Source organism: Podarcis erhardii, assembly GCF_964252035.2.
Source record: "Podarcis erhardii genome assembly, chromosome: Z".
Taxonomy (NCBI): domain Eukaryota; kingdom Metazoa; phylum Chordata; class Lepidosauria; order Squamata; family Lacertidae; genus Podarcis; species Podarcis erhardii.
In genome coordinates this window covers 25,090,329-25,117,714 of record NC_138504.1, presented here as the reverse complement: position 1 = coordinate 25,117,714, position 27,386 = coordinate 25,090,329, and the positions used below count along the sequence as shown (strand labels likewise).

At 42.6% G+C, this 27,386-nt stretch overlaps 1 protein-coding gene across 3 annotated transcripts in view; it reads left to right on the top strand.

The window, feature by feature from the left end:
- The window catches only part of GAB3 (GRB2 associated binding protein 3), an 81,738-nt gene that overhangs the window by 2,855 nt on the left and 51,497 nt on the right, over positions 1 to 27,386 (top strand). The window contains exon 1 of one of the 3 annotated variants that reach the window (XM_081847018.1): positions 24,914 to 25,105. The exons of the other annotated variants lie outside the window; for them this stretch is intronic. Within the exon in view, the coding sequence (XP_081703144.1) occupies positions 25,037 to 25,105 (69 nt within the window). The 5' untranslated portion in view covers positions 24,914 to 25,036. Of the gene's footprint in view, positions 1 to 24,913; positions 25,106 to 27,386 lie in introns of those variants that run through there. 3 annotated transcript variants of the gene reach the window in all.

Sequence of the window (27,386 nt, the reverse complement as noted above, 5' to 3'; positions counted from 1 at the left end):
GGGCCTCTTTTGGGATATGAAAAGCACAGACAGCTCTTATACAGCAGCATACAGATCCATATAGATAGAGATAAGCATACCTATAATACATATAAATCTCCTAGCTGCCGTTGTTAGTAGCTCTTGAGAATGGAACAGTCTGGGTCACTTGCACGCCCATGTAAGTTTGCAGTTAGGTTCCACTGGTTGCATCTACTGTACACCATACATTTAAAGCACCCTTAGGATTTACCTCAGAGAATCCTAAGGAACTGCAGTTTACTCTTCACAGAGCAACAGTTCCAGGCACCCTTAGGAACCACAGTTCCCACGGTTCTTTGGAGGAAGCCATGTGCTTGAAATGCGTTTTTAAATGTACTTAAAATGTATGGTATGAATATGGGCCTTACTGCCTGTACATCCAGATCTATCTTCTGCACCACACCACACAAGCTGCATCAAAAGCACAGCAGGTTTGTTGCCTTATCACACAATCTTACCCTTTGTGTATTCAATTCATGTGTCCCTAAACAGACTGTAGGAGCATGTTGAACTGATTCATCAAGCTGATGGGAGTTGCCTGAAACATCTGCAGAGCTGCTGCTTCTTCTTTGGCGATCACTCGTAGCCGAGTAAGATTGCCTTCCATAAACACGGTTTTAACAATGAGTCCGTAAGTGACTTTGGAGGACAATTCTGGATCCACACGTCCTTCCGCAGTGGGGACATTGGATTCTGGGTGGTAGTTGATCACGGTATGGATTTGCCAAGCGTGGATTCCTCTTAGCACGTTTCTCCCTTGCGTCCTGAGTTTGAGTGTCTTCAAAGCCAATGACACCTTTGATAAAGGCTGTTATCCAACTGGAGCGCTCGCAGGCCAGCATTTCCCAGTTGTCAGTGTTTATACTACATCGGGGAAGTTATAATTAATCTGTTCCCTTTGTGTGGTTCAGGGGGATAGTTCACCTGAATACTGTAGTGCTCTGCCAAAATATCGCATGCCATTTCCCCACAACCATTTTTTTTCTTTTTTCTTTTTTGAGGTGGGGGCGAGGGAAAGTGAAGATGCCTCCAAAAAAGGGAAGGGAATTTCTAAGGATTCGTTGAGGTCGGTGGGTTGCAATTATCTTACAAACTTAGGGCAGCGGTGAAGGGGGATCTTGCCTTCTCTTCAGACAAACACTTTATAAATAACTGTTTTTGCAGGTGGGTCTAAGCTTTGAAAGTTTGGCTGCACTTTGGGAACATTTCAGGTGCTCAGAAGGCAAGACAGGAACTGTAGTAGCACCAATATCCAGAATTGCCTTGAGAAACAGCAGTGAATTCCATTGCATTTATGCACCACTAATGTTGCTAGCCTGTTGGGAGCAGTGAAGGTTGGGCTATTAGAGAGAATTGGGGTGCTACCCTTGCAGCCTCAATCCACCCTCAGTTACTCCCATTCGCCTTCCTTCCTATTTATAATCAATCCACAAGGTTGCATTTGTCTCAGTGTTGTCCCCAATTCAGGGAGGAGGATGGGGACAACAACACTTAATTGACTCTGCCTGTCATTGGTTCTGGCACCACCTACTATTGACCTCTCTGCCTTCTCCCCTACCATTCCTTATGGGCACCAGCCCCTACTGGTTAAGAGGCTAATGGTGTTTAAAGAGGGGGATCTGATTCATCCTCAGCCAGTGTGGAAACACACAGTACTAGCCTCTTGGCAGACCAGTTTTTATTTTTTAAAAATACCTTGTATCATGCAGGCTACTGGAGTGACAGAACAATCCATCCTTCATCTGCCAGTGTTCTGCATTTTTCCTTCGGTGATGGAAGTGGGGGAGCATCTTACTCTACAGCCAACACAGGAGCCACAGGATAGTAGGGGAAGGATGGTACAATCCCTCTTCTGACATCTTTCTTGTTCACCTGTATGAAATTCCTTGTCACTTATGGTGAGCAGGCAAGCTACCTAAATTCAAGGCTCTTTGGTGGTATTATTTTCCAATGGTCTTTAGTTAGATTTCTCTAGTGCAAACAGAAGCTAGTCTAGGAATTTTGTATTTATTTCTTATGCATTTTTCATTGCATTTGTATCTCACCAAGGACCTCAAGGTGGCACACATGGTTCTCCCCCTCCTCATTTAATCCCTGCAACAGCCCTGTAAGGTAGGTTAGGTGGAGAGGGGTGAATGGTCAAAGGTCACCCAGTGAGCTTCATAGCCAAGTAGGGATCCTAGTCAGGTCCTAGTCCAGCACACAAACCACTACACCATGCTTATCCTCAATAAGTGATTGGTTGGCTATTTTGATACCTATTCCTGCATATATTTCATCTCATTCCTATGACTTTGAGCTTATACTTGTGGAATATATTTGACTCGAACAGCATTTCTCCCAGCTCACTTTAGAATGCAAAAAGAGGCATATGTTTTATGTGCTGATGTATATGCACTTGTGGCTACCTTCTAGCAACAGTCATTGGAGGACATTCTCAGTGGCTTCCGTGAAAGCAGAAATGTTTCTGAGATAAGAGGATTACTAAATTATAATTATTATTATCACTGCCTCGGACAGTACTTTTAGTCTGCAAGTTACAAACAGAAGCAGAATTTAGGTTCACATCCACGGTTATATCCAACTAAGTACAACTTGGAGTAGACCCACTGAAATTAATGGGGCTAGGTTAGTCATGCCCGTTAATTTCAAGTGGGCCTTCTCAGACTAAGCTGGATACAACATCTGTGTAAACAAGAATTGTGGTGCTAGAACATTTATTATTTCACTGAGGTTAAGGTTGTCAACAACTACCAGCCATGATGGCTATGCACTGCCTCTAAGACTGAAGGCACCAGTGTTTCTGAATACTAGTTGCTGCAAACCAGAGGAGGGGAGAGTGATCTTGTGCCCAGGTCCTGCTTGTGCGTTTCCCACAAGTATCTGTTTGGCCACTGTGAGATCAGCATGCTGGGCTAGAAAGGCCATCGGCCTGATCCAGCAGGCCTCTACTTAGGTTCTTATTTTCAGTCGCTGCACATCCAAACAGGCTGATGGTTGTAGCAATTCGTTTCTAAGAATCTTTGCACAAAGACAGCTAGCTTGGAAAATGAAGGATGCATACATAGGATTGCTCACGTGTAACTCTTGAGAAAACAGATCCTAGTCCAGCAGGCCAGTGTAGCTGGCGTGTCCCAGTGCTGATGTGAATCGTGGTGATGACTGAAATGATGATTCATACATATCTTTTGGATGCAAAATTACTAGCAAGACAATTGAGCTCGGTACAAGCCTGTTCACTTCTGTGCTATTAATATGTTAATGGTATTGCAGGTTTTGCTGATAATGAATGTGAAGGGCTTTGAACACTTAGGTAAAGTAATGTCACTCCTCCTAATAGTGAACTTGCTCAGTGTTTCTGTGCAGACAGGATTAGAGCCAAAACGGGGCTGTTGAGAAACAGTATGTCAGTGAATCTCAAGGTATGCATGAATACAATATAAAAGAAAATAATTAAAAGGAGGCCAAACAAAGCCCCGAAACAAGTAATATGTACCGTATAAGCCGACCTGAATATAAGCCAAGGCACCTAATTTCACCACAAAAAACTGGGAAAACTTATTGACTCAAGTATAAGCCGGTTCACCACACCACAAACCTCCTGGTGGGCCAGAGTGCGTGTGTGCATGTGCACATGCGCACACAGCAGAGGGGGCTTCTTTCTCCCCCTCAGGCCCTCCCATCCCCCTGCCTACCTAGGGTGCTGCCGAGAGGCAGGGACTGATGGCGGCAGCGGTGGAGGAAGAACAAACAGCCTGAAAGGGCTGCTTTCAGGCTGCTCGTTCCTCCGCCGCCGACAGTGGCAGAGGCGGAGGAGGAAGAAGGAGCAACCCAACAAGGCTGCTTTTGGGCTGCTCGTTCTTCCTCCTCCACCAACAAAAGCCTCTGCCTCTGGAAATGCGCTTGGGTGGGACCCTCACTTGAGCATAAGCTGAGGGGGGCTTTTTCAGCATTAAAAATGTGCTGAAAAAGTCGGCTTATACACGAGTATATACGGTACATAGTTTTCAGAAGCTATGAGATGTTGAGTGCTGCTTGAAAAAGAAAACCAGGAAATTGGAGAGGTGTATGCAGGGGAGAAGGGACGCGGGTGGCGCTGTGGGTAAAAGCCTCAGCGCCTAGGACTTGCCGATCGAAAGGTCGGCGGTTCGAATCCCCGCGGCGGGGTGCGCTCCCGTCGCTCGGTCCCAGCCCCTGCCAACCTAGCAGTTCGAAAGCACCCCCGGGTGCAAGTAGATAAATAGGGACCGCTTACTAGCGGGAAGGTAAACGGCGTTCCGTGTGCTGCGCTGGCTCGCCAGATGCAGCTTGTCACGCTGGCCACGTGACCCGGAAGTGTCTGCGGACAGCGCTGGCTCCCGGCCTCTAGAGTGAGATGAACACACAACCCTAGAGTCTGTCAAGACTGGCCCATACGGGCAGGGGTACCTTTACCTTTACCTATGCGGGGGAGAATGAATTGAGCCGCTACCAATAGGAGTGTGGACCTGTGCCCTTCTAGATGTTGTTTGAATCTAATTCCTTTCAGCCTGGCAGGGCTGATGGTTGTTGTAGTCCAACAACATCTGGAGGGCTTCAAGTTTCACACTGCTTCTCTACAGCTGTATAGAGACCCAGAGGAAGGCATGGTGGCATGAACAGGAGTGCACATCCCTGTTAAGAGGTGAGACTATATTGTAATATGTTGGAGATCCCACTTACCGTATTTTTCTGTATATAAGACTAGGTTTTTTCCTAAAAAATAATGTCAAAAATTAGGGGGCATCTTATACACTGATACATCTCCCCCCATTTTCTTAAATCTGAATCCCCCAAAATAGGTGGCATCTTATACATGGGGGCGTCTTATAGACAGAAAACTACGGTATATAAATAAACCTGTTAATGTTATTTACGTTGATGATGAAACAGTTCTTTCCCCTGCTTTTCTTAGAACTGAACTTAAGGGAGCTGAACTCTAGCCATTAGGGGGAAAAAACACCTGAGAGAAATGTATGAATTTTGGTTTCAATGTGGGGTATTACTGATTCGTATATGGGGTATCTAAGCATCAATTCCTCGCTGCAATAATACTATCAGATTCTTTACATGTATGTTGTTGTTTATTTCTTTCAATGGATTTGTAACGCGCCGTTCCTCCCAGGGCAGTTAACATACATATAATTTATGTGTAGGACACATTTCTTTGGTACTTGGTACACAAGAGTAGCATAATTTATTAACTGGACACACATGTACCAAATCACAGCTATATGAAGGGTAAGTATTAGGCCCTCACCCGAAAACATTTTCCCCTCCCAGCAATATATGCCATTCATAAATCATACAGTTTTATAGCAATTCCCAAGTACAAAATGGAAGTCTACAAAGAGGTTTTATTGTGAAAGTTGTGATCTTTTCACTTCATTCATGGAGCTCTTTTGAGAGTTTGTGAAAACTTGTAAAATACTTTTTAAGTCATGCAAAATTGTTTATGCTTAAAAGGATGTTCCAGGCATGAATTTATCTTTTGCTTGACTGAAGGAATTGGCCCATACTAGTTTTTCAGTGCTGGGGTGAGTGAAGTCTTATCTACTCCATTCAGGACTTTCCAGTCTTACAGTTACAAGGCTTCCCCCACCCCTTCAAAAAGGCATGTATACACATTAAGCACACGGCGACGCAACAATACTTCAGTTGTAAAACAAATTGCCATGGCACTCATGGAACTGGACAAGATTTGTCTACTACCTTGTCAGTTTCATTGAACAGGGATTCCCTAACGAAAGAAAATAAATGAAACTTTTAAACAGTCAATGTTTCTTGTTTGTTCTCCGCACAAGCAACTTATTCTTACTTGTCCATTGTGTATCTCTCAGGGAGTTTCTCTAATTCTGGGGGCTTGTGCTTGTAAACATACAACAGAGTAGCTGGCGGCTCCCTGTACTGTCTTGATGACAGGCTCCTGTCACAGCTTCAGATATAACAGCATTCACTGGGAGACAACAATAATGAATTGGTGGCAGGGCAGACTTTTCTTTGTAAAAGATGGTTGAATGAATCTGCTTCTCCGTACAGGAAGACCTGCAATCTGAAGTGCTGCTGTCGTCCATGCAACTCTCTCATCCCAGAATGCAAATGGGAGGTTGCCAGTTTGAAAGCACTCCCATTAAAATCTCCCTGATTATAACCGAACATGTTAAAATTCCCATGCTCATAGAAAACTAGCAGGTCACACTTTTGTATGCATGGGGGGTAGATGAGATCAGGGAACTTTTCGACAAGCTGTCCCCACATGATTCTGAGGTGGTACTGAGAGTAGTATAGGAGGACTGTTCTATATGCCAACATGCATATTTGAATCCACTGGAGTCCGCTTTATAGGTTACAGCAGCACTTCCAAAAGCAGAAGTTCAGGTCACTTGATCCTCTTCTGCTTTCTGTGCTTCTGCTGTAATGTGCTAATCGGTTCTCATTTCTAACTGGCCGCTAGAGAACATCTAGTCCTAAAAGTAAACAAGGAGGTCAGGAAAACACCCTCAAAACCTGCACCAGCTTGTGCTCTTCATGAGGAGGCTGGAGCACCATGAGCAATCAGGCCTGAAATCACCTTGAGGAATCTTCTGCTGTCTCAGTTCATGTGTATCACCACATTCACAACTTAACTCTTTTATTTGCTTTAAATGTCATGTCTCCCCTTTCAGCTAGAATAGGAGAAGACGTTTTCTCCTCCTAATTAGGAACATACAAAGGGACTATAGAAGCTGCTTCACATGTGGGCCGGCCATTGGTCCATCTCACTCAGCATTGTCTACACTGATTGGATTTCAGTCAGAGTCTCTCCTAGCCCTGCCTGGAAATGCCAGTGATTGAACCTGGGACCTTCTGTATGGAAAGCAGATGCTTTCCATTAACAGCTTGAAACTCCCCTCAGCCCCAGCCAGTGGGAGCTATAGTACAGCAACATTCAGGCACCAGGTTGACTGTCTCTACGCTACCGTTTCCCTCACTAGTCTGCCTCTGTTCTCCAATGAAACTGATAAGCTGTTTGGGAAAAGCTTTGTCAGTTTTATTGATTCCCTTATCAGTTTTCTTGCTTAGTTAAAAGTATTACCGCAGCTCCCCGTATTTAAGCTCTTACTTGGTAGGCATTGGCAATAAGGAATTCCATGCAGGAGAGTGGATGGTCTGGTGAAAGAGGGATGGGGGGGGGGCTCTGCCCCTCCTCTACACCCATCTTAGAAATTAAGAAGGTTGACGAAGCCTTTTGGGACCCGCAGAGAGCCCAAACAGTAGGTGGTTCTGGTTCTAGTGAGATGCAGAGCAAACTAATTCTGGTTTGTCTCCATTCTCTTCTCTGCTGAGTTATGCAAGGGGCACCACTGAGACCGAGGAGGAAACTGATAAGCAATGTTACCTGCCTGGACTGGTTGTAAGTAAGAAGGCAGGCCAGATAGGAAGGCTCAGGGCAGACTGCGGTTGGTGGGGCAGTGCCCTGCCCCAAGTACCCTAACAGATCAGCCTCTACTGGCTGACAGAGGAAAGCCCCCTCCTCCTTGAGATCCAGCATAGTAATACGTTGGGCTGCTGGAAGAAGGATGGTGCTCTCCTTCCTCTGCTAGTAATATTTATTTCCAGCCTAGTAACTCTTATGTACTTATTCACAAGGCTGCATTACTGTTTGCACAGGGGCTAAGTGTGCATACAATAATAAATTTTAATAATAATAAATTTTATTTATATCCCGCCCTCCCCAGCCGAAGCCGGGCTCAGTGCGGCTAACAACAATAAAACAGTACAAAAGTGCAGCACAAACAACACTCTAAAATCATTCATTATAAAATTAATTAAATTCAAGCCACTGGCCACCATTGGGCCAGAGCTCCGTGAAGATTGCCGAAGGAGGGAGTCAGGCTGTGCCCTGGCCAAAGGCCTGGTGGAACAGCTCTGTCTTGCAGGCCCTGCGGAAAGATGTCAAGTCCCGCAGGGCCCTGGTCTCTTGTGACAGAGCGTTCCACCAGATTGGAGCCACGGCCGAAAAAGCCCTGGCTCTAGTTGAGGCCAGCCTAACTTCTCTGTGGCCTGGGACCTTCAAGATGTTTTTATTTGAAGACCGTAAGTTTCTCTGTGGGGCATACCAGGAGAGGCGGTCCCGTAGGTATGAGGGTCCTAGGCCGTATAGGGCTTTAAAGGTTAAAACCAGCACCTTAAACCTGATTCTGTACTCCACCGGGAGCCAGTGCAGCTGGTATAGCACCGGGTGAATGTGATCTCGCAGCGAAGTAGTGGCGTAGCGTGGGGGGTACAGGGGGGGCTGGCCGCACCGGGCGCAACATCTGGGGGTTAGGGTTAGGGGGCGCAAATCCACGGGTTAGGGGGCGCAAATTACTTGCCTTGCCCCGGGTGCTGACAACCCACGCTACGCCACTGCAGCGAAGACCTCGTAAGGAGTCTCACTGCAGCATTCTGCACCCGCTGGAGTTTCTGGGTCAGTCTCAAGGACAGCCCCACGTAGAGTGAGTTACAATAATCCAGTCTGGAGGTGACCGTTGCGTGGATCACAGTGGCTAGGTCAGGGCGAGAGAGGTAAGGAGCCAACTGCTTAGCTTGGCGGAGATGGAAAAATGCCGCCTTTATTATAGCTGCAGTCTGCGCCTCCATGGAAAGGGAAGTGTCGAAGATTACACCCAAACTCTTAACGGACGGTGCTGGCACTAATTGCGCCCCCGCAAGAGATGGGAGTTGCCCCCCCCCCAATCCCATATCGTCCCGTCCCAGCCACAGGATCTCTGTCTTCGAAGGATTTAGCTTCAACCGGCTCCCACGTACCAATCCAGCCACAGCTTCCAAACATCTGGTCAGTGTGTCTTGGGCCGAGTCAGGATGGCCATCCATTAACAGATAGAGTTAGGTGTCATCGGCATACTGATGGCAACCCAGCCCAAAACTCCGTACAAGCTGGGCAAGGGGGCGCATAAAGATGTTGAAAAGCATCGTGGAGAGTATCGCATCCTGAGGTACTCCACACACCAAGGAGTGGCGCGATGACAATTCCCCCCCAAGTGCCACCCTTTGTCCCCGACCAGAGAGAAACGAACACAGCCATTGAAGGACTGTGCCCTGGATCCCCACGTCAGCAAGGCGGTGGTCCAGAAGTTGGTGATCGACCATGTTGAAAGCTGCTGACAGATCTAAAAGAATCAGCAGCCCCGACCCGCCTCGATCCAGCTGTCTACGAAGATCATCTGTTAGGGCAACCAGAGCCGTCTCAGTCCCATGACCAGCGCGGAAGCCGGACTGGAATGGATCCAGAGCCGATGTTTCATCCAGAAACCTACCAAGCTGTTCAGCAACTGCTCTCTCAATCACCTTACCCAGGAACGGAAGATTCAAAACCGGGCGGTAATTGGATAGATCTAAAGGATCTAATGATGTTTTCTTTAAGAGCGGGCGCACCACTGCCTCCTTCAGTTCCCCTGGGAATGTCCCCGTGCCAAGGGACAAATTGATGATATCCCCTAGGAGGGCCCGCACCTCGTCTGGACACGCTCTAATCAGCCAAGACGGGCACGGGTCAAGAGGACAGGTGGTGGGCTTTCCAGCTCGGAGGAGTCTGTCCACATCGGCTGGGGATATCCGGTCGAAGTGGTCCAATACTGGACCCGAGGACAGTCAAGGGGCCTCCAGTTCCTTTATTGTATAAAGCCTCCTTTTGAATGAAGAACAACAACAAAGGACCATCAGCTGAGCAGCAGTGGCGGGCAGCAGAGATAAGGGTTGGCTGGATCAAGTTTTACAGGGTTAGTGAAATATCCTTCATCCTAATGCTGAAGCTTAGATGTTATGGGAGAACCACACTTTCTTTGTGATGCTAGTGCTTGGGCAGAAGGAGTGTGTGTAAATGTGCTTAACCCTTCTCCTTTCCACAATTTCTTCCTTTCAAATGAAACCCAGGCAGTTAAAACCAAAAGAAACTGGTTTAAATCAAAATTATTTTAAATATTGTTTACCCTGAAAAAACTCTTCGCACTTTGCGCATATTTACATGCAGGAAAATACTGATGAGATCAAACTTTAAAAACAAGCAGTCATACAATATATATATATATATATATATATATATATATATATATATATATATATATATATATTTGCTTTCGTAGATTTTCACGGGTACAGGAATGCAGGTTTTGGTGTCCTCGGGTGTCTTCCCGTGTAAAAGTTGGGGTGTCTAGGCGACGTTTCGACGAGGTCTCACTCGTCATCTTCAGGCTGGTGCTTTCGGCTTCTTGTTACTGGAACAGAGCCAGTAACAAGAAGCCGAAAGCACCAGCCTGAAGATGACGAGTGAGACCTCGTCGAAACGTCGCCTAGACACCCCAACTTTTACACGGGAAGACACCCGAGGACACCAAAACCTGCATATATATATATATATATATATTAAAATCAGGAGTTTTTGAACAAATACACATAATTGAAAATGAGCCTCTTGAGGGAAAATGGGTGTTGGGTCACTTACAGGGGGAAATTAGCACCAAGAAGGGAAAACATACCTGCACCTGCACATTCCCCATCATCTCTGTATCTGCAGGGTTGGAACCATGCATTTTCCAACATAATGTCTCGTTCAGCCCTTCGGATGAGAGGAACTGTGGATTTGGCTCTCCTTTTGGCGACGTGCTGGCCCAGTCTAGTTGGAGAGTTAGTTGGGTTGAATGACCCAGATGCTACCTTTAGTTATTTTACATCTCAAGACGGTTCTGTAGTGTTTATTCATCTGAGATGACATTTCTTTCTTTTTTTAATGGGAAAAATATTTGTGTAAAGAACATTGCTGTTCTTGGCATCTTGAGTGCAAAAATGTTCAGCAAAGTCATTTCCCTTGGACAATTAATTTGGGTGGTGCTGCAACAGACCTGAAGCCCCTGTTTAATCTTTCACAATATGTTTTCTGCTTTCAGGAATACCAGATTAGTGGTCCCTGTTCGGGGGGGGGGGGGATGGCTACTGGCTTTGTATATCTGACACCTTAGGAAGGACTATAGTTGCTACAGCCACTATACATAGAAGCTGAAACAAAGGGAGTGCATGTTGGCGTATTAATAATCAGTCTAATAATGCTATCAAATATTAAAAGGAAAACTGTTGATGGGCTGCCAAAATGAAACTGATGGAAGAGTGTAATGCCACTTTAAATAGTTATTGCGGTCCACCTACTATTAGGCACCTTCTGCTTGGGAACTTCAGATCTTGTAAAGTGATTTGTAAAAAGCAGACTAGCACTTGTTATATGATTACACAGCTAAGGTTAGGATTAAGTGTGGAGTGAGGAATCACCTCTAGCCTCATCCCCTCTCAGGAAGCCCTGGAAATGCTCTGTTGTTTAGTTGTTCTGATGAAACTGGGTTCAAATCCTGACATGCTGAAACTCCAGCTTCCCATCTGTAGAAATAGGGTGGAAATAACTGACCACACAAGATTGTTAATGAGGAAAACTGTACAGTCCTTTGCTTATAAAAAGCGCCTTGAGAATCTCTGCTGTAAGGAAATTGCCTTTCATATCTTGTGATTCTTAAAGTAAACTCTATATGTGGCAAACAATATAAATTGTGTGAATGACCCATATTTCATTGCTCATGTCTTACATAAACTCCTCTGGATTAGATGAGGTTATAAACAAACCCAGTCTAGAATCACAATTAGTGTAAACTGTGGACTCTACGCTGCTCATAAGGCAGCTGTTTGGGCATTTGAAAGAAACTGTTGCAAATTCTAGAGTTTACAGATGGAGGAGTTTACAATTCTGAAGATCTGTTACCAGGATGACAGCAATGGTAAATGCTAATCGACAGTTCATGGGGTTGCAACCTCTTTTTCCCACAGTCACAAAATCTGCTGACAAATCTGATAAATAACCCTACTTCATCATCAGAAAAGCTCCTAAGAGCTTGGGACATCTCCAGGGTCCTTTGATAGTTCCTTCTAGGACTTAGAGCTGCCTCTCCTCCAGGTGGTGGTGGAGGTGACTATTCCCAAGGATCTCTAGAAGACAGGTGATGATGATTAAATCAGTTTAAAGCTATAGTGAGGCATGGAGATGGAGAACATGTGGCCCTCTAGATGTTGGTCAGCAACTCCCATTGTCCTTGAGCATTGGCCAGGAGTCCAACAACACCTAGAGGGCCACAGGTTCCCCTTCCCTGGTGTAGTGGACTGTGCATTGTTTCCATGGAAATTAATGGTTTCAACCCTGCAGCAAGGTTGTAAGGGATAGCTTTTATTTATCTATTTAAGAATTTATAAACCACTTTACATTGGAACAACCAAGCGATGTATAAATATTTTGTATTTCCTTTAAATGGCATGACTCAGAACAGTTTTTATTTGAGTTTAGCAAAACCAGCATACACTCTTCACCATTTTGAACTGAAAGAGGATCCAGGACAAATTTGTCTTGCTTTGAAGGGGATTAATTTTACCCTTGACTTACAAAGGCACTTAAGGGAACAGCTGCTATTTCTCTTTCTTCTTTGAGAGAACTAGGTTATCACACCACACGTTCTGCACAACACCTCCCTCCAAATAATTGGCCACTTCCACATCCAACTTCTTTGAAATTCATTTATTATGAATTCCGAGCTGTAAATAGATAAAAGTGAACCAGCAGGGAGTTGTGGTTTTCTTTGCTTCTGGTTATGAATCCCCCCTTTTTTGCATTCAGTTGCATCCTAAATCTCCAAGATGAATGAGACAACCAGATAAGGTCTTTGCCAGATATAAGGAATATGAACTAATGACATCCTGCTTTTTGTTTACTCATCTTTGAGCACCAAAGTTAGTAGGACTGCACCAAGACAGCATCCTGAGTTGCATGGCTATGTATCAGCTTCTGAACGTACCTAGGCCAGGACTGCATTCAGAAAGCACTCTCTTCTGCTTTCCTGACGTTTACTCTCCCGATATTTTTATTTTATGTGACCTTTCACATGACATAAAAAACCGCTTATGAAAAAAACTTGCAGAATCTAAAGGAAACTTAATACTGATTTCTGTGTTAATTGTTTCCAGAAAATAAATCTGTTTGCAAACCTATTATCCCGGAATATTGTGGGGCAAAATTTGGGGCAGTGTCCTTGCATATACTTTTCCCCCTGCAGTTTTCATTGGTGAATCATGGGGGAACAGACACACACATTCTCATAGAGGGTGGGAGGGTATGGTGCATGTCCTATTATGTCTGCTGTTGTAACACACCACAGCCACTGGCATGTATGCAATTTAGTGCAACATGACAGTAAAGCAATCAGGTAATGCAGTGTAAAAAGAACGTCAGAAACTGGGAACAGAAACACAAGCATTGTAACTATTTCTTTACTTACTTACTTACTTACTTACTGCCCTTCATCATAAGATCTCAGTGAGGTTTTTCCTAAAATGGGTATTTTTGGAGGTGGGGTGTCAAATCCTGCCCAAAACTATCCATTGACCCTGAAAGCTGAGAAGATACTGTCAGTTCTACTTGGAGGGGATTTGTACAAATCCAGGGTTTCCTCAGGCCTACTGATACCTTCCTGTTGTGCATGGGTGATGCAGCTTCAGCTGCATTAGTATAATAGTGGAAAATAATACATGATTATTTTAAAATAAAAATGCTGCTTTGAAAAACAGCAAGTGAACTGGTGTATCTTGAACGGGAAAGGGGTTGTTGTTGGGTTTTGTTTTGTTTTTTTGGTCCAGAGGGTAAGAATGCTGATTGAGGCATTGTACTTTCAGCTTCTGAGAACATATGATTGAGCCCTCCACTAATTAGTCAGCAAATACCAGAGATGAAATTTAGGGAATTTCTTCCAAAGTATGTTCACTGACCTGCCGGTTAATGATGGAGTTATTCAAGCCCAGTTGCTTAACTTTTCAGAGGAGAACTGTTGTGTCATCGCAATGCTCTGGTTCCATTCTCTCCCCCCCCCCCCAACCTTTCCTTTTCAGGAATCAAAACTTGAGGATAGAGCAATAGGTGAATTAAAACAACAAACAACCGTGCATACAGTTTGATGGCACCTTTCAGCATCCTTGCTGGGTTTTCTGGAAACTCTTGTCACACAAATGGGAATAATGACTAAATACTGGGCTTGATCTAAGTTAGTTGAATTTGAGTACCATGGGACAAGTTAGTCATGATTTAAGTCCCATTGATTTCATGACTTAAGTCATGAAGAGCTTGTTTCAATGATTTCAGCGGGAACCACCTGAAACCGGTTTAGTCTGGATCCAGCTCCAGGATGGCCAATTGTGTATTTCCAAAATAAGAGAAAATGTGCCCCCACCACCTAAAACAAAGAGTACAATTTTGCATAAAATTTGTATGTACATATGCAAATTTAGAAATAGTTACTGCAGTTTGAACTGAAATACAATACCAGAGTAGAAAAGATTATGACAAGGGGATCTGTTTGCCTACTCCATCTGCTATCCAGATACTGTGCATTGCTAGTTTCAAGACTCCTGCTCTCCCTTGTTACAGTTCTTTAAACTTTAGACTACACAGGTCTTCACATAAGAGGACCTCTTCACATAGAGAACTGTCCTCTGTAAAGCAGGGCCCATGGCCACCCTATCTAACTCACAGAGACTTTCTGAACCCCACATTGTGATGGGGCTGTTTATTCCCATCTGTTTCCTTTATGCAGTAGCTATGCATGTAAATTGGGTCTTCGGCTGTGAGTTCAGATCTTACCTCAGCCCATACCCTTGATGCCTTTCTATAGAATGGTGCCAATCAAAACAGCATTCGCAAGAGGTAACTACTTAGGGAGGAAAAGTGAGGTGAGGATTGTAAAGCACATTACACATTTATTTTTTTAGAGATGCTTGTTCAAAGATCAAAACAGAAGTCTCCAAAGTAAGTAGTTTTGGTTTCTATTCATGCTGTTTATCCTTCCCTCAAAACATAGTCTTAAGTTTAAGTGTAGATGCTTGGATTAAAACATTAAATTCTCGTTTGGGCATTTGGACCTTTGTCATGACAACTGGAGTGCTGTTGTTTAGGATGCCAGCCATCTATGCCCTATTACAAGTTATCATTCCAGTATTCCTCTCATTGTTTTTGTCCTGCAACAGTCAGCCAGAATGCTGAATCATTGTTGATCTGTTTTGCCCACTCCAGGTTTCCCCCCTACTTATGCAGTCTTTGGGGTTTTTATCGGCCCCGACTACTTTCCTCTGGAAGGTTGACCATGTCCAAATCTTGCCCTTGGGCTTTAGGATGTTCCTCATGCCTGACATACATAATATAGAAACCCGAAAACTGAACTAGAAAAATCTTGGATGAAATTAAGACATTCCTGTCCTCTTTTTCCTCAGGTCTGATCATGAAACCCTAGATTTTAGGAGCAGCATATTAAGCAACTGTAGTTTAAAGATGCTTTCTTATAAAGTTACTATTTCATTCATGGATAATAAACAAATGTTGAATAATATTGCTGGAGCTATCCTTTGGCCCTGCAGTATGCTTATTGTTATTGTTACAAGGATTTAAATCTCTTATCTGAAAGTAAAATTATTTTGAAAATAGAAAGCACTTCATGTATAATGCAGGTATATTGACATGTGCATTATACACCCACTTTTGATATTTACTAGTTCATTTCTTTGTTTTGGCTATTAAGGCATGGATATTACTGGGAAATAAATCAATATGGTTTCTTTGTTTAGATGGCGGCAGAAAAGAAATCATGCTGTTAATACGTACAGGTTGCCTGATTATTTCTCTGTTGGATTTGTTCTCTGCATTAGTTCCCCAGGATTTGAGAAAGAAAAAGACTGTAGCTCAGAGGCAGGGCACCCTCTTTGCAAGCAGAAGGTACCCAGGTTCAATCCGCTCCATCTACCTTAGGTGTGTGGGTGGGTGTGTATGTGGGTGTGTGCTAGTAAAAGCTCTTGTCTGAAACCCTGGAGAACTACTGCTTGTATTTGTTGAGTAGCTGTGGAGAACCTTGAAGTTAAAAGATCATTTCCCTGCTTTTATGGTAATGTTTTCAGGGTAGGATGAGTTATGGACTGGGCACTGCTTCCCATCTCTCCTCCTTGTTGTAAGTGAAGGAAAGAAGGTCTAACAAATATTTGGAGAGAGAAAAAATCTCCCTGGCATATATCCACACTATACATTTAAAGCATTATGCCACTTTAAAGAGTCATGGCTTTCTCAAAAGAAGGGTGTAGTTAGTTAAGGGTGCTCAGAGTTGTTAGGAGACCCCCTCCCCAATACACAGAGCCACAGTCACCCAAATGGTTAACAATCAATTCTTCTTCCCAGAGAACCCCAGGCATTGCAGTTCTGTGAGGGGAATAGGGGTCTTCTAATAACTCGCAGCACTTTTAACAGTTCCCAGCATTCTTGGGGGCTGACCCGGCTCTTAAACTGTAGTTTAAGTAGTTATTTATGTGTATAGTGCATATGTGGCCTATGTGAGGGTGTAAATACTTTACCTTCCGCTGTATAAATTTATATGTGTATATATGTACATATAATCTCATGCAACCCTCCCCCTCCCCCCCCGGGGCGGGAAGCACTTGGATCAAAGTATCAGTAAGGCCAGACACTCTGAAAGCAGTCAAGTGAATAATAATCTCTAAACTATCTTGTGGCTTTTTATTTTCTAGTAAATCAGATAGAACGGGTGGAAACATTTCCAAGTATTTTGTGTTCGTGAGTTGTCTATCATGTCAGTCTATTAGCTGGCTAAAAAGTGAGGGACAAAAAACGGTCAAATCCCCATTTTGAAAGATGTGAGTGCCTCAGACTTTGAAATTAACGACTCACAAGTAGCTTTCCCTGCTTAACTTCCTATTTTTGAAAGAAACAACACAGCCACACACACAACCACAGTCTTTTAATATACCCTGACGTATATTGTCACCAAAACTGGATGATGATCAAAGTGAAAACCTTTTATGTGGTAAAATTCAAAGCAGAAGACTGCGGTAGTGATTATACCAGCGTGAAGCTTTATACTGTAAAACGTTCTCAAAGTAAAATCACGAGGAATGCAGGAACGTAGTGCATCGTGTGGAGAAAGAGGTTAGAGATATTTTCTCTCTCTCTCTCCCTTTTTCTCATAACACTAGCACTTCTGGACCTTTAACGAAGCTGAATACTGAAAGGTTCAGTCCAGACAAAACCAAGTATTTCTTTATGCAGTACATAGCTAGATGTGTGGATTTAGCTGTCGCTGGATGGCCATCAGCTGTAAAAGACAATTACAATCCATTGAGGATCAGACTTTTGACGGCTCCTATCCACTATAAATTTGCTCTTCCTCCACTGTTGAAGGTAATGTGCCTCTGAATATCAGTTGCTGGGAGGAGTCAGAAGTGGGGACAATTGCTGTTATACTCAGGCCTGCTTGCAGGATTCCCAGAGGCATCTGGGTCACCCTTGTGGAAATCAAGATTCTGGACCAAATGAGCCTCTGGCCTGATTCCAGAAGGCTCCTCCTATGTCCCTAACAAGAGTTTGTTTCTGCCCAGTTCAGCTGTGATTGTCAATTCAAAGAGCAAGCTGGTTACAAAGTGTGGGGGTGGGGGAGGATCTCAGGGGCTGATGCAGTTTGGGGGGTCCCTCAGACTTGGGGGATACTTAGGCATTTCCCTGCATGGGCTCATCTCCTGTCACTGCAGTCTGTTCACTTGTCCAATCTGTATTAGCTCTTGAATGCTCAGAGAGGACTGATAAGCTAGTAGTAATGGTGCAAAGGAGAAGAGCAGGACCAGGGGGCTCTGGGGGTTGCAGTGCTCCCCCATGGGGGCCTCAACAGCTGCCCAACAATGCCTGCCCTGACGCCAGCCCTGGGAATGCTCTCAATCAATATATTTAAAATAGATTTTTACCATATCCGGGTCATAAAAGTCTCTCATTCTGTTCCGTGCCACTGTACAGATCAGCTCTGTCATCTCTGACAATATTGATCATCCACTCAGAAAGGGAGTAGTTCAGCTTCTCTCCTCCAGTCCTCCCTCAGCCTGACATGATCAGCACCGTCAGAGAGCTGCTGTTATTGATCAGTGATCTGTGCATATTGCAGGTGCACTACAGCTGAGACCCATCCCTCGGTGATTCAAGATACAAGGGGCCTTCCCTCAATTGCAGGCTGCTTGGAAAAATCATTGTGCAAATCCTTGTTTCTGTGCATGGATCCCTGTTCCTGGACCAGGGCCAAATAATAGTAGGCAACAATTACTTTACACTATGGGAGGCTACAAAAGCATCTCAACCTTTGCTTAATCTTCTCTCAGATGGAGGAGCTAGAGTCATTTAAGATACTTACATTCAAATTTATTAAAAATATAACTAAATGAGTTGTCTCACTTTCTTATAACAGACGAAATCTAGCCACATATTAAAACTGCTTTGAAAATGCTTTTTTAAAAAATGTTTTTAAAAATGCTTTGAATTTTCCATAAGGCTCACCATCACTATCTAGTGTCACATTGTATATTGTACTTAAGACACACATAAAACATTTTATTTGCAGCTGTATAGCTGAGTCTGCTGTCTTTCCCCCAAGTTAATCTTCAAAACCATCCAAGTTAGGCTACAAGCTTCATTCATGGCACTTGGTGTGTCTTTGGATCTGTGGCTGAAGACAGGAAATGGCACATCCATTATTAAGTATTCATATTGATTTTAACTGTATTTGTGTTGATTCATTTATTTCTTGTGTTGTTTGTGTTGTATTGCAATTTGAATTCCATAAGAAATTAAAGAAACAACAAAATACATTTAAAAATCATGCAGCATCAAGCACAGCACATTACAATTGCTACAACAGGCACAAAAATCATTAAGTGGTCTGTCAAGACCCCCAGCAATTTTCAATTTTGTGGGGGAATCTCTGCTTTAAGCGAAACCTATAAGCACCATTAAAACAACTACAGGTTGGTCTCCCCAAATCTGTTCACTTTTAAAACCCTTTTCTCCTATTGCCAGCTGGTCATTTTGTTTTCCAACCACAGGTGTTGAAAACTGCAGCCCATTTCCTTTTGATGGTTGTGGTTAGTTGCACACAACAAGTATCTTATTGTGGGTTTGGTGTATTTTTTAAAACAAAGACCTGCTCTATTGCCATTCACTTTACAAAAGCAAAAATAAAATTGTAGAACAAGAAAGCCGTGTGTGTGTGTGTGTGTGTGTGTGTGTATAAAAAATTAGGAGGACTTCATTGTTCTTATCTGAATTCATATCCTGTTTAGGATGCTGTGTGTGTGTGTGTGTGTGAGAGAGAGAGAGAGAGAGAGAAACCCAACAAAATAATTACTGGAGCATTGGGTGATATCCAGCTGAGTCATAGGTAGAACAGACCCATTGGGTATATTCTGAGCATGACTAATGTTGGATATCATCCATTGTTTCTCTCCCTCCACCCCCTTTGATAGTATCCAGAAACAAAGATTCTTGGATGGAAAGTTCAATAACAGAAGTAACTGTTCACGGCCAAAGTGATGTCCACAGTAAAATTAGCTTCAGACCTCCATTTTGAGAGTGTGTGGTTGCCCTCTCTTTTGCTGCTTGTTCTTTATTCTTTATTTCTAGGAACATTAAGCATTGGCCCATCTAGCCCAGTATTGTCAGCACTTCCTGGCAGTGGCTGTCCAGAGTTTGAGACAGGAATCTTTCCCAGCTGTGGCTGCAGAGATCTTCCTACGACCTATGTTTGAGTTGACTCCCTTCTCCAGTGTTCAGTTCTGTTAAGTACAAAATCCAGTAATGCTTTGTGCTTGGTTTGTTTAAACAAATAGGCTATGATGTCATTCTCATATATATATATATATATATATATATATATATATATATATATATATTCCATTTTCTGCAGTCATCATTGTGTCCAGAAGGGAACTCTTTTCAGAGTTTCTGTAGCAACGTAATGCAGACTATGCAGATGTAGAGAAAGAAGAAAAGTGGAGAGTTAGCTTATCAGAAATGAATCTGAGTGAGACAGCAATTTTAAGAGTAAATTATTTGGAAGTATTGGCTTCTGAAGGAGGAGTTCCGAGGAAGCAACACCCCCCCCACTTCAGCATCATTTTATCAATTGTTACAGCAAAAGCACTTCCATGGAAGTCTGTACTTACGGTTCCAAGAAGTGCTTGTTGACGTGCCTGCATCCTGAGGCAAGGGCTGTTGGGAGGGTCCAAGGCAACGGGCCTATCACATCTCAGCTGGAGTCACTTTGAACAGAGTTCAAAGAATTTCAAATTCTTTCCCTTCAGTCCTTTGCGTGTAAGACAAATTCAAGAGGCAAAGGTCTTTCTCAGATGTGGAAGTGTGAAAGAAAGCTTTTCCTATTGAATTTCTGCCTTCCTCAAATAAAGCCTATCAGATATAACAGTGGCAAATTTAGGGAGGAGCTGAGAACTGATACATATTGTATTACACAACCCTGTGAAAAACTAAAAAGAGCACCCACAAAACCTAGATAAATATACTTTAAAATATTCTGCAGTAAGCTTCAGAATAGCAAGTTTCTTAACAGAAAGCTATTACATACCAAAACTCCACAGACCTATGTATCTTTTTTTGCTTTAAAAAGGAAACAGCTTATTGGGGCTTTATTCCAGATACTTATGATCTGTAATTAATGAGAGGGTTTGTTTTAACTCTTAGCATTCTGTTCTGTTCTGTTCTGTTCTATTCTATATTTTATTTATTTATGCCGGGTAGCAAATTTACAGAAAGCAACAGGAGGGATTTTTCAAAGTAGCTGAATGTTGTTTCTATGTATGAATATGTGGATAAATGTTCTCTTGGCAAGTCCTTGTGTGAGTAAGCAGAAATAAATATTTCTTTTTTTATTTCTATATATCACATATGATACTGAAAGGCTCTAAACATGGGGTGAGGAACCTTTGGTCTGCCAGATGTTGTTAAACCCCAATATCTATCAGCCCCGGCCAGCGTGGTCATTGGCCAAAGACGATGGGAGTTGTATTCCAGAAAGATCTGGAGGGCAAAAGATTTCCCATCTGTAGTCAAAATAATTGACTATACGTGTAAAACATGTATAGTAATGCTTAGGTCTCGCTCAGTGTCCAGGCTATGAAAATTGTTACAGCATTTCCACAACAGATAGAACATTGAAATCACATCATTTTCCATATTTGAAAATGATGTGATTAATACAAATTTTGAAAATGGGACATTTTTGCCTCTTACCACAGTGTTTTGTTTTAATTGTTTCATTAAGAACTGTTATAAACCACTTACTCAAATAATCCCTAAGTACATAGAATAATCCTAACAATTAATACTATATAAGTAAGGGCTTATATCTGAAGTAGCACCATGTTTCTTGTTAATGCAAGGATTTAGCCTTGGGTTAGAATAATAGCACATGCAGAGCATATTAGTCTTCTTTTGTTTTTTAAAGCAGGTTACAAACATTGGTGCCTCTTGCATATTATTAACTCCAGTTTGGTCCAAGAGGAGCAGGATGAAATGAAAAATATTCCTGGTTATGGAATCTGAGGCTTGGGGGGGGGCAGGGGGGTGTTGATTATTGACCAGATACACTGACCACACTATATTGCATGTTTTACATAGTACAGCCATGTTCCTTGTACCTGATATTATTGTGGGATTTTTCTCTTCCTCGTATCATTAATGCAATGAGGGGTATTTTCTTTTCTTTTTTTAAACAACTAGCTATTTCAAGCTTGTTATTTCCTTGACCCTCAAGACCAGCTTGCTGTTGTTTGTTGATGTGATTTCTATAGTTACACTGGCAGAAATATGCTGCCTTTCTCATTTAGGCCCCTCAATTCCAGAAATAGCTAGATAGAGCAAAGTGTTAATAGCTGGCGACTCTAGACATGAGTCATAACCATGGTGGCTGTGATAGCAGTGGAAAGATGGCATTGATAAGGCTCCAGAGTGTATCTTTAATCTTTAGATGTCAGTTACCTAACCTCCTTGTTAGGTACTGGGAGATATCTGTGTCTTGGAGGAGACAGAGGCACAGGTATAGTAAGACAAGGACTCACATGACACCAGTAGGAGGATCAGGTAAGCTGAGGTGGGTGGGAGAAAGCAGAATCTATACCAGAGGTGGAGGTATGAAGATAAGCCTCTGACCTGCTCTGAAAATATGCTAGCCTGCTTTCTCCAGATTTTTACCTCTTAAGTCACTTTACGCTTGAATGTGTCTACAATTGCTAAATGTATGGCTGGTTTTGCAGAAAAGCCAGGGGGCCATATGCACTATACATTTTAAGCACAATTATATGACTTGAAACAGTTGTGACTTGCCCAGAGAGTTTTAGGAACCATAGTTTGTTGAGGGCGATTAGAGTTGTTAAGAGACCACCCTCACAGAGCTACAATTTCCAGAATGGTTTAGCAGTGAGTCTTGTCTTCCCAGAGAGCTGTGGGAATTGTAGCTCTGTGAGGGGAATAGGGGTCTTTCAACACCCTTAACAAACTACAGCTCAGGACTCTTAAATCTTAGATTAACACCATGGCCATTTAAAGCTGCTTTAGGTATATAATGCATATGGGGCTCAAATTTGAACCGCAATAAAATGACTGTGGATAAACAACAGCTCTGCGGACTTTCCCTCAACTATAAGTGGCCTTCTGGACCAATTTCAAAATGGCAACAGCTTATGAAGGAGCTAGGAGGTCACTGTGGACCTGTGATTAACATGCATACAATTTGACTTTACCTCAAAGATCTTTTTTTTGCCAATCGTTCAGTGAAATAAGTACACCCCCCCCCCAAGCAAGCCGCCGTCTGAAAGTGGATGACAGATTTCAGTCTGCCTCAGCTGCCTATTTGGAAAGCATGCTGGCCTTGGGCAGGGGAATTTTTTTTGTGAGGATTAGGCTTTGAAGCTTTTCTTTTAAGAAGCAAATTGTTGCTCAGAAATCTGAGGTTTTAATCCAGGGGACTTGTATGCATCTTTTGTTGTGGAATGTCTGCAGGTAGAGAGGGTCTAGATTAGAATGCTGTGAGAATTGTCTGTGATAGGACAAATAATTGTGAGAACTCCAAAACGATGATTGCTTTCTGTTTTGAAGAGGATATAGCACATGTGTGAGACCAAAAGACACTGTGTGTTTCTCGCTGGTTGCAGCTAGACTTGCGACACATAATTGCAAAAGGTCGTGTTGTCCATAGATTGCTGGTAGATAGCAATTGCAGAGAAGCTTAGTCATCATCACATTGGTGTCATCAAAGGCCAACTAAATCAGAATCGTTCACCACTGTTTGGAGTAACTTGGTTTCTTATATAATGGTGAATAATACAATGAAACCCCTCCCAAAGTACATTTCAGTTTGAAAAAAAATATTAATAGCAGGTAAGGTCGCAAATAGAAATTATGAAGATCAGGGTTAATATATGGTCTTGTGGGCAGCAGCATTGTAATTTGCAAACCTTGGTTCACAAAAGGGGACTGAAAAAAGGCCTGTTGACTGAAACAAGAGAGAGAGAAAAGTAAAGAGAAATATGATGATATTTTGTTGCTGAGCTGTTTCTTCATGGTTCCTGATTGTTAGTATTTCTAAACAATTTTTGGGGGGGATAAAATATTGGTTTGTTTGTTTGTTTGTTTGTTTGTTTGTTTATTTATTTATTTATTTTAGTTGTTATAGAAGTACTTTACCACCATATCTGAAAGTACCAAGGCAGTGCACACTGCTAAAACATAACTGAAAAAAAAAAGGTTTGCAAATGGTACAAACAAAATATCCAACTTAAAATACTCAAACAGACAAGAGGAGGAGAAAAACAAGATAATAAAATAACCATATTATTTTTTAAGGGTTTAAAAAGAATGAATAGCATAAAATATATTCCATGGTGTACAAAACATATCAAGTAATCACAAATGTTGCCAAATAAAATCATATTTAGTAGGAATGTGCCAACCATGTGATTGGTTTGGTCATATAAATCACAAACAACCCCCAAACTCAAGCAAAGTCGGAGGGGTCTGCATTGCCCTTGGTCTCTGGTATCTTATAAGTCAGTTTTCAAAAATGGCAAAAAAATGACTTTTTAAAATCCACAGAATAACAAGATACATCATTCTATCCTTGAGAAATCACTAAATAAGAGGCAGCTAGCACATAGAGAATTAATTGTTGGCAAACATAAAAAATAAGATGCTTGCATCTGACTGGGCCCACTTCTCTATGTCCCCTTCATTACTGCCCATTTCTTTCTCTAGGCCAAACTGGTGCCCTTCAAATATTTTGGACTACAGTTTCCATCAGTATAGCCAATTGTCAAGGATGCTTGGAGTTGTACTCTAACAAAATTGGGGGACCCCAGGTTGGAGAAGACAGATATAAACCATACTGAACTTAGATGGGCCTAAGATATATGGCCTCTTCAGTGACTGTGAGTTGTCATCAATATGAGTTAATCTGAATCAGGATGTTGGGAATTTGTAGTACGGCTCAAATAATAATTAAAAAAAAGCCTGCCCAAACACTTTAGTTAAAAAGTCACCTTGATCCTGAAGGAGAATTTCTTTTGTCGAAATGGAGCAGCTTCGATCTAGAGTTGTAGGTGGGCATTTAGCTGCATAATTTGTAATGTTCTTTTTAAAGAACTGAAACCTGCGCTAGCAGGCTCTGTTAAATGCCACTAACTGCTTTAAAGGTTAATGATCCAAATACTCTCTTGAGTTGTGCTCTTTACTCAGAATACCTCTTTGTTTACTTCCTTTTTTCTGTTGATTTAGTTATACAAAACGAGCACTTGATTTGCTATTACTTGTTTATAAAGTCTGTTCCTCTCTGAGGGCGGCTGCTGTGCTGGTTGCGTTGGTGTTGCTGTTTACCTCCGATGTTACAAAGAACACTAGTGTAGCACCCTGTATTATTCAGTGAAGGAATCCTCTGTTTTATGGGTGGCACTGAAAATGGGACTGCTGCATTGATATGGTGGTGTTGTGGTGAAATCACCATGAGTTGGCTGTTTAGGTGTGGTGTTCCGTCTTGTGAGGACTTCTGCCTGTTTGTGACACATGTCAAGTTCAGGGTTAAAAACCTCCTGGAAAATCTTTTTGAGCTGTGAGCTGAGACTACACAGGGTTGTGAGTCATTATTTAACCTTCATGGGATCAATCATCATGTACAGTCACCCGTTATTTAGCACCCAGGGCCTTGAGCTCTGTGGGGAAGCCCCGCTGGTGGTTCTGACATTTACAGAATGCTGTGGGGAACATGAGGCCCACTGGCCCTGCTTTGCACTGCAAACCAATGGCAAAACGTGGTTTCATTTCATTTATAGAGGTGCACACTCTGAAAGGGTGCAGAAGTGCCCTATGGCAGATAAACTTGGAATACCTCAAGCAACAGTGTGTGACTGTGCGTAAGTAAAAGTGACTTTGGGGAGAGGTAAGAAAGGATAATACAGAACAGTCCTTTTGGTTCATTCATAGAATTCTAATATGTCATAATAACAAACTCTTTTGAAAATAGCATGCTCAGCTAGATTGGATATGCAAAATACTTAAAAGTGGTGAAAAAATAAATACATGTAAGCAATAGGATGTAAAGGAAGCATCTCTGCTTCTTTTTGTGTCCTGCACATCATTCCTCATGTTCACCTTTTTGTAATTTTGTTTCTTACTAAAACTCTTCCTGTCAAAAATTAGTGTGCATATGTGATTGTTCTTCTGAAGTATTGAAGATAGTGATGCAACTTAGAGGACCATTTACCACGAGGAAGCCACTTTCACACTCACCACAGTGTACCACTGGAATCACTGGAAGAGATGTTATCATGGGCATTCAGCTGCATAGAACGGTGACTTTTACCATGTTTCATGAGGAACTGGAAATTGTGGCGTTAGCATGGTTGGGATAAAATATGCCCTACCACATAGCCATACAGGGGCTGTAACAGGGGCTCCCAACCTTCTGGGGTCTGTGGGTACATTTGGAATTCCGAAAAAGTGATGTGGGCACCGCCACAAAATGGCTGCCATCGGGAGCAGCCTTTCATAAAATTGCTGCCTTGTCCTCTTTCTCAGAATCAAAATATTTCTCAGGATCACCTCCAAAACAATTTTCCCCCTCTTTCTGCAAGGATCAACCCCAAACTCTCTCTCTTTCAGAAACACCCTCTCCTAAACTCTTTGTCTGGATCACACACAGACACCCCCCCCCCAAGGCACATAGGACCTATCTCCTCAGAGAATGTAGCGTGGGTACTCAAACTATAGCATTTACAAAACACCCATCATGTACTAAAGTGGTGTCTGTATCCACTGTCCAGTAGAGTTGTTTTTAAAATGACAGTGATGGTGCTCTTGGGAAGAAATCATTCTCATGATTTGTTCTCTTGTATTCTCTTTTACCCTATGTTTTCAAAAGAACAATCTCTTTTAGGTCTGCTAGGAAACAGCCAAAAAAGAATCCAAGAAAAATGATTTACAGTCTCTAAATTCAGAACTTCAGTGTCAGACTGTGTACACACAGCCAAGGTTTTCCCCCTCCCATATCTTGGGTGAATTACAAAAGTGGGCTGTAGTGGAGACCACCCCTTCCTTGCACAGTTTTTATCAGCAGGCTTCTCTTTTATACATTTTGCCCTCCTGCGGGCCACCTAATGTTTCTTTCCAATTAGTCACCCAACAAGTAGTTTCTCCTCTCAAAAGCAGGCCCAACAGACACAGCTATCTATCAAGTCAGACCAGCCCTCGCTAACACAATTGCAGGAAGTTATTCCACGTCTCAGACAATTCCCATTTCTATCTCTAGAAGAGCAAAAGGTCAGAAAACAGCAGGCAGTTGCTTTGCCAGCAATAGCAACATGGGCAGTTACACAGAACTCAACAGGGAGAGTATGTGGTAAGCGACTCTCTGCCCTCCCTCTCCCTGTGCCCCCTCCCATCAACTTTCTCTTGCATCAACATAACTTGAGTTCCAGCTTCCGTGTGCAGCAAAAACGCAATTCACACTAGGTTTCAGAATTGGATTATTTCAAGGGGTTTCAAAGTTAGGGGTGGGTGGCCCAGGCAGTTGCCCAGAGTACTGAGCTGGGAGAAGATTTCAGAACATAAAAAGGACCAGTCAGTTAATAGTCCTGTTTTCCATTCAGATATCTCTGGAAAGACCGCATGCAATCATGACCTCTTCCATCTTTGCTTCTCAGAAAATGACATTCAGTGACATATTGCCTCTAAGAAATCACCATCCATGATGAGCATAGGTAGGGAATCCTCACTCAGTGAGCCATAAAACTCAGATTCACCAGCTTTCTTTTCCTTTTTTAAAGAGTATTTTAAATATTTCTAGCATTTGTAGCTACAAACATGAATCTGACCAAACTGCGGGAGGCAGTGGAAGACAGGAGTGCCTGGCATGCTC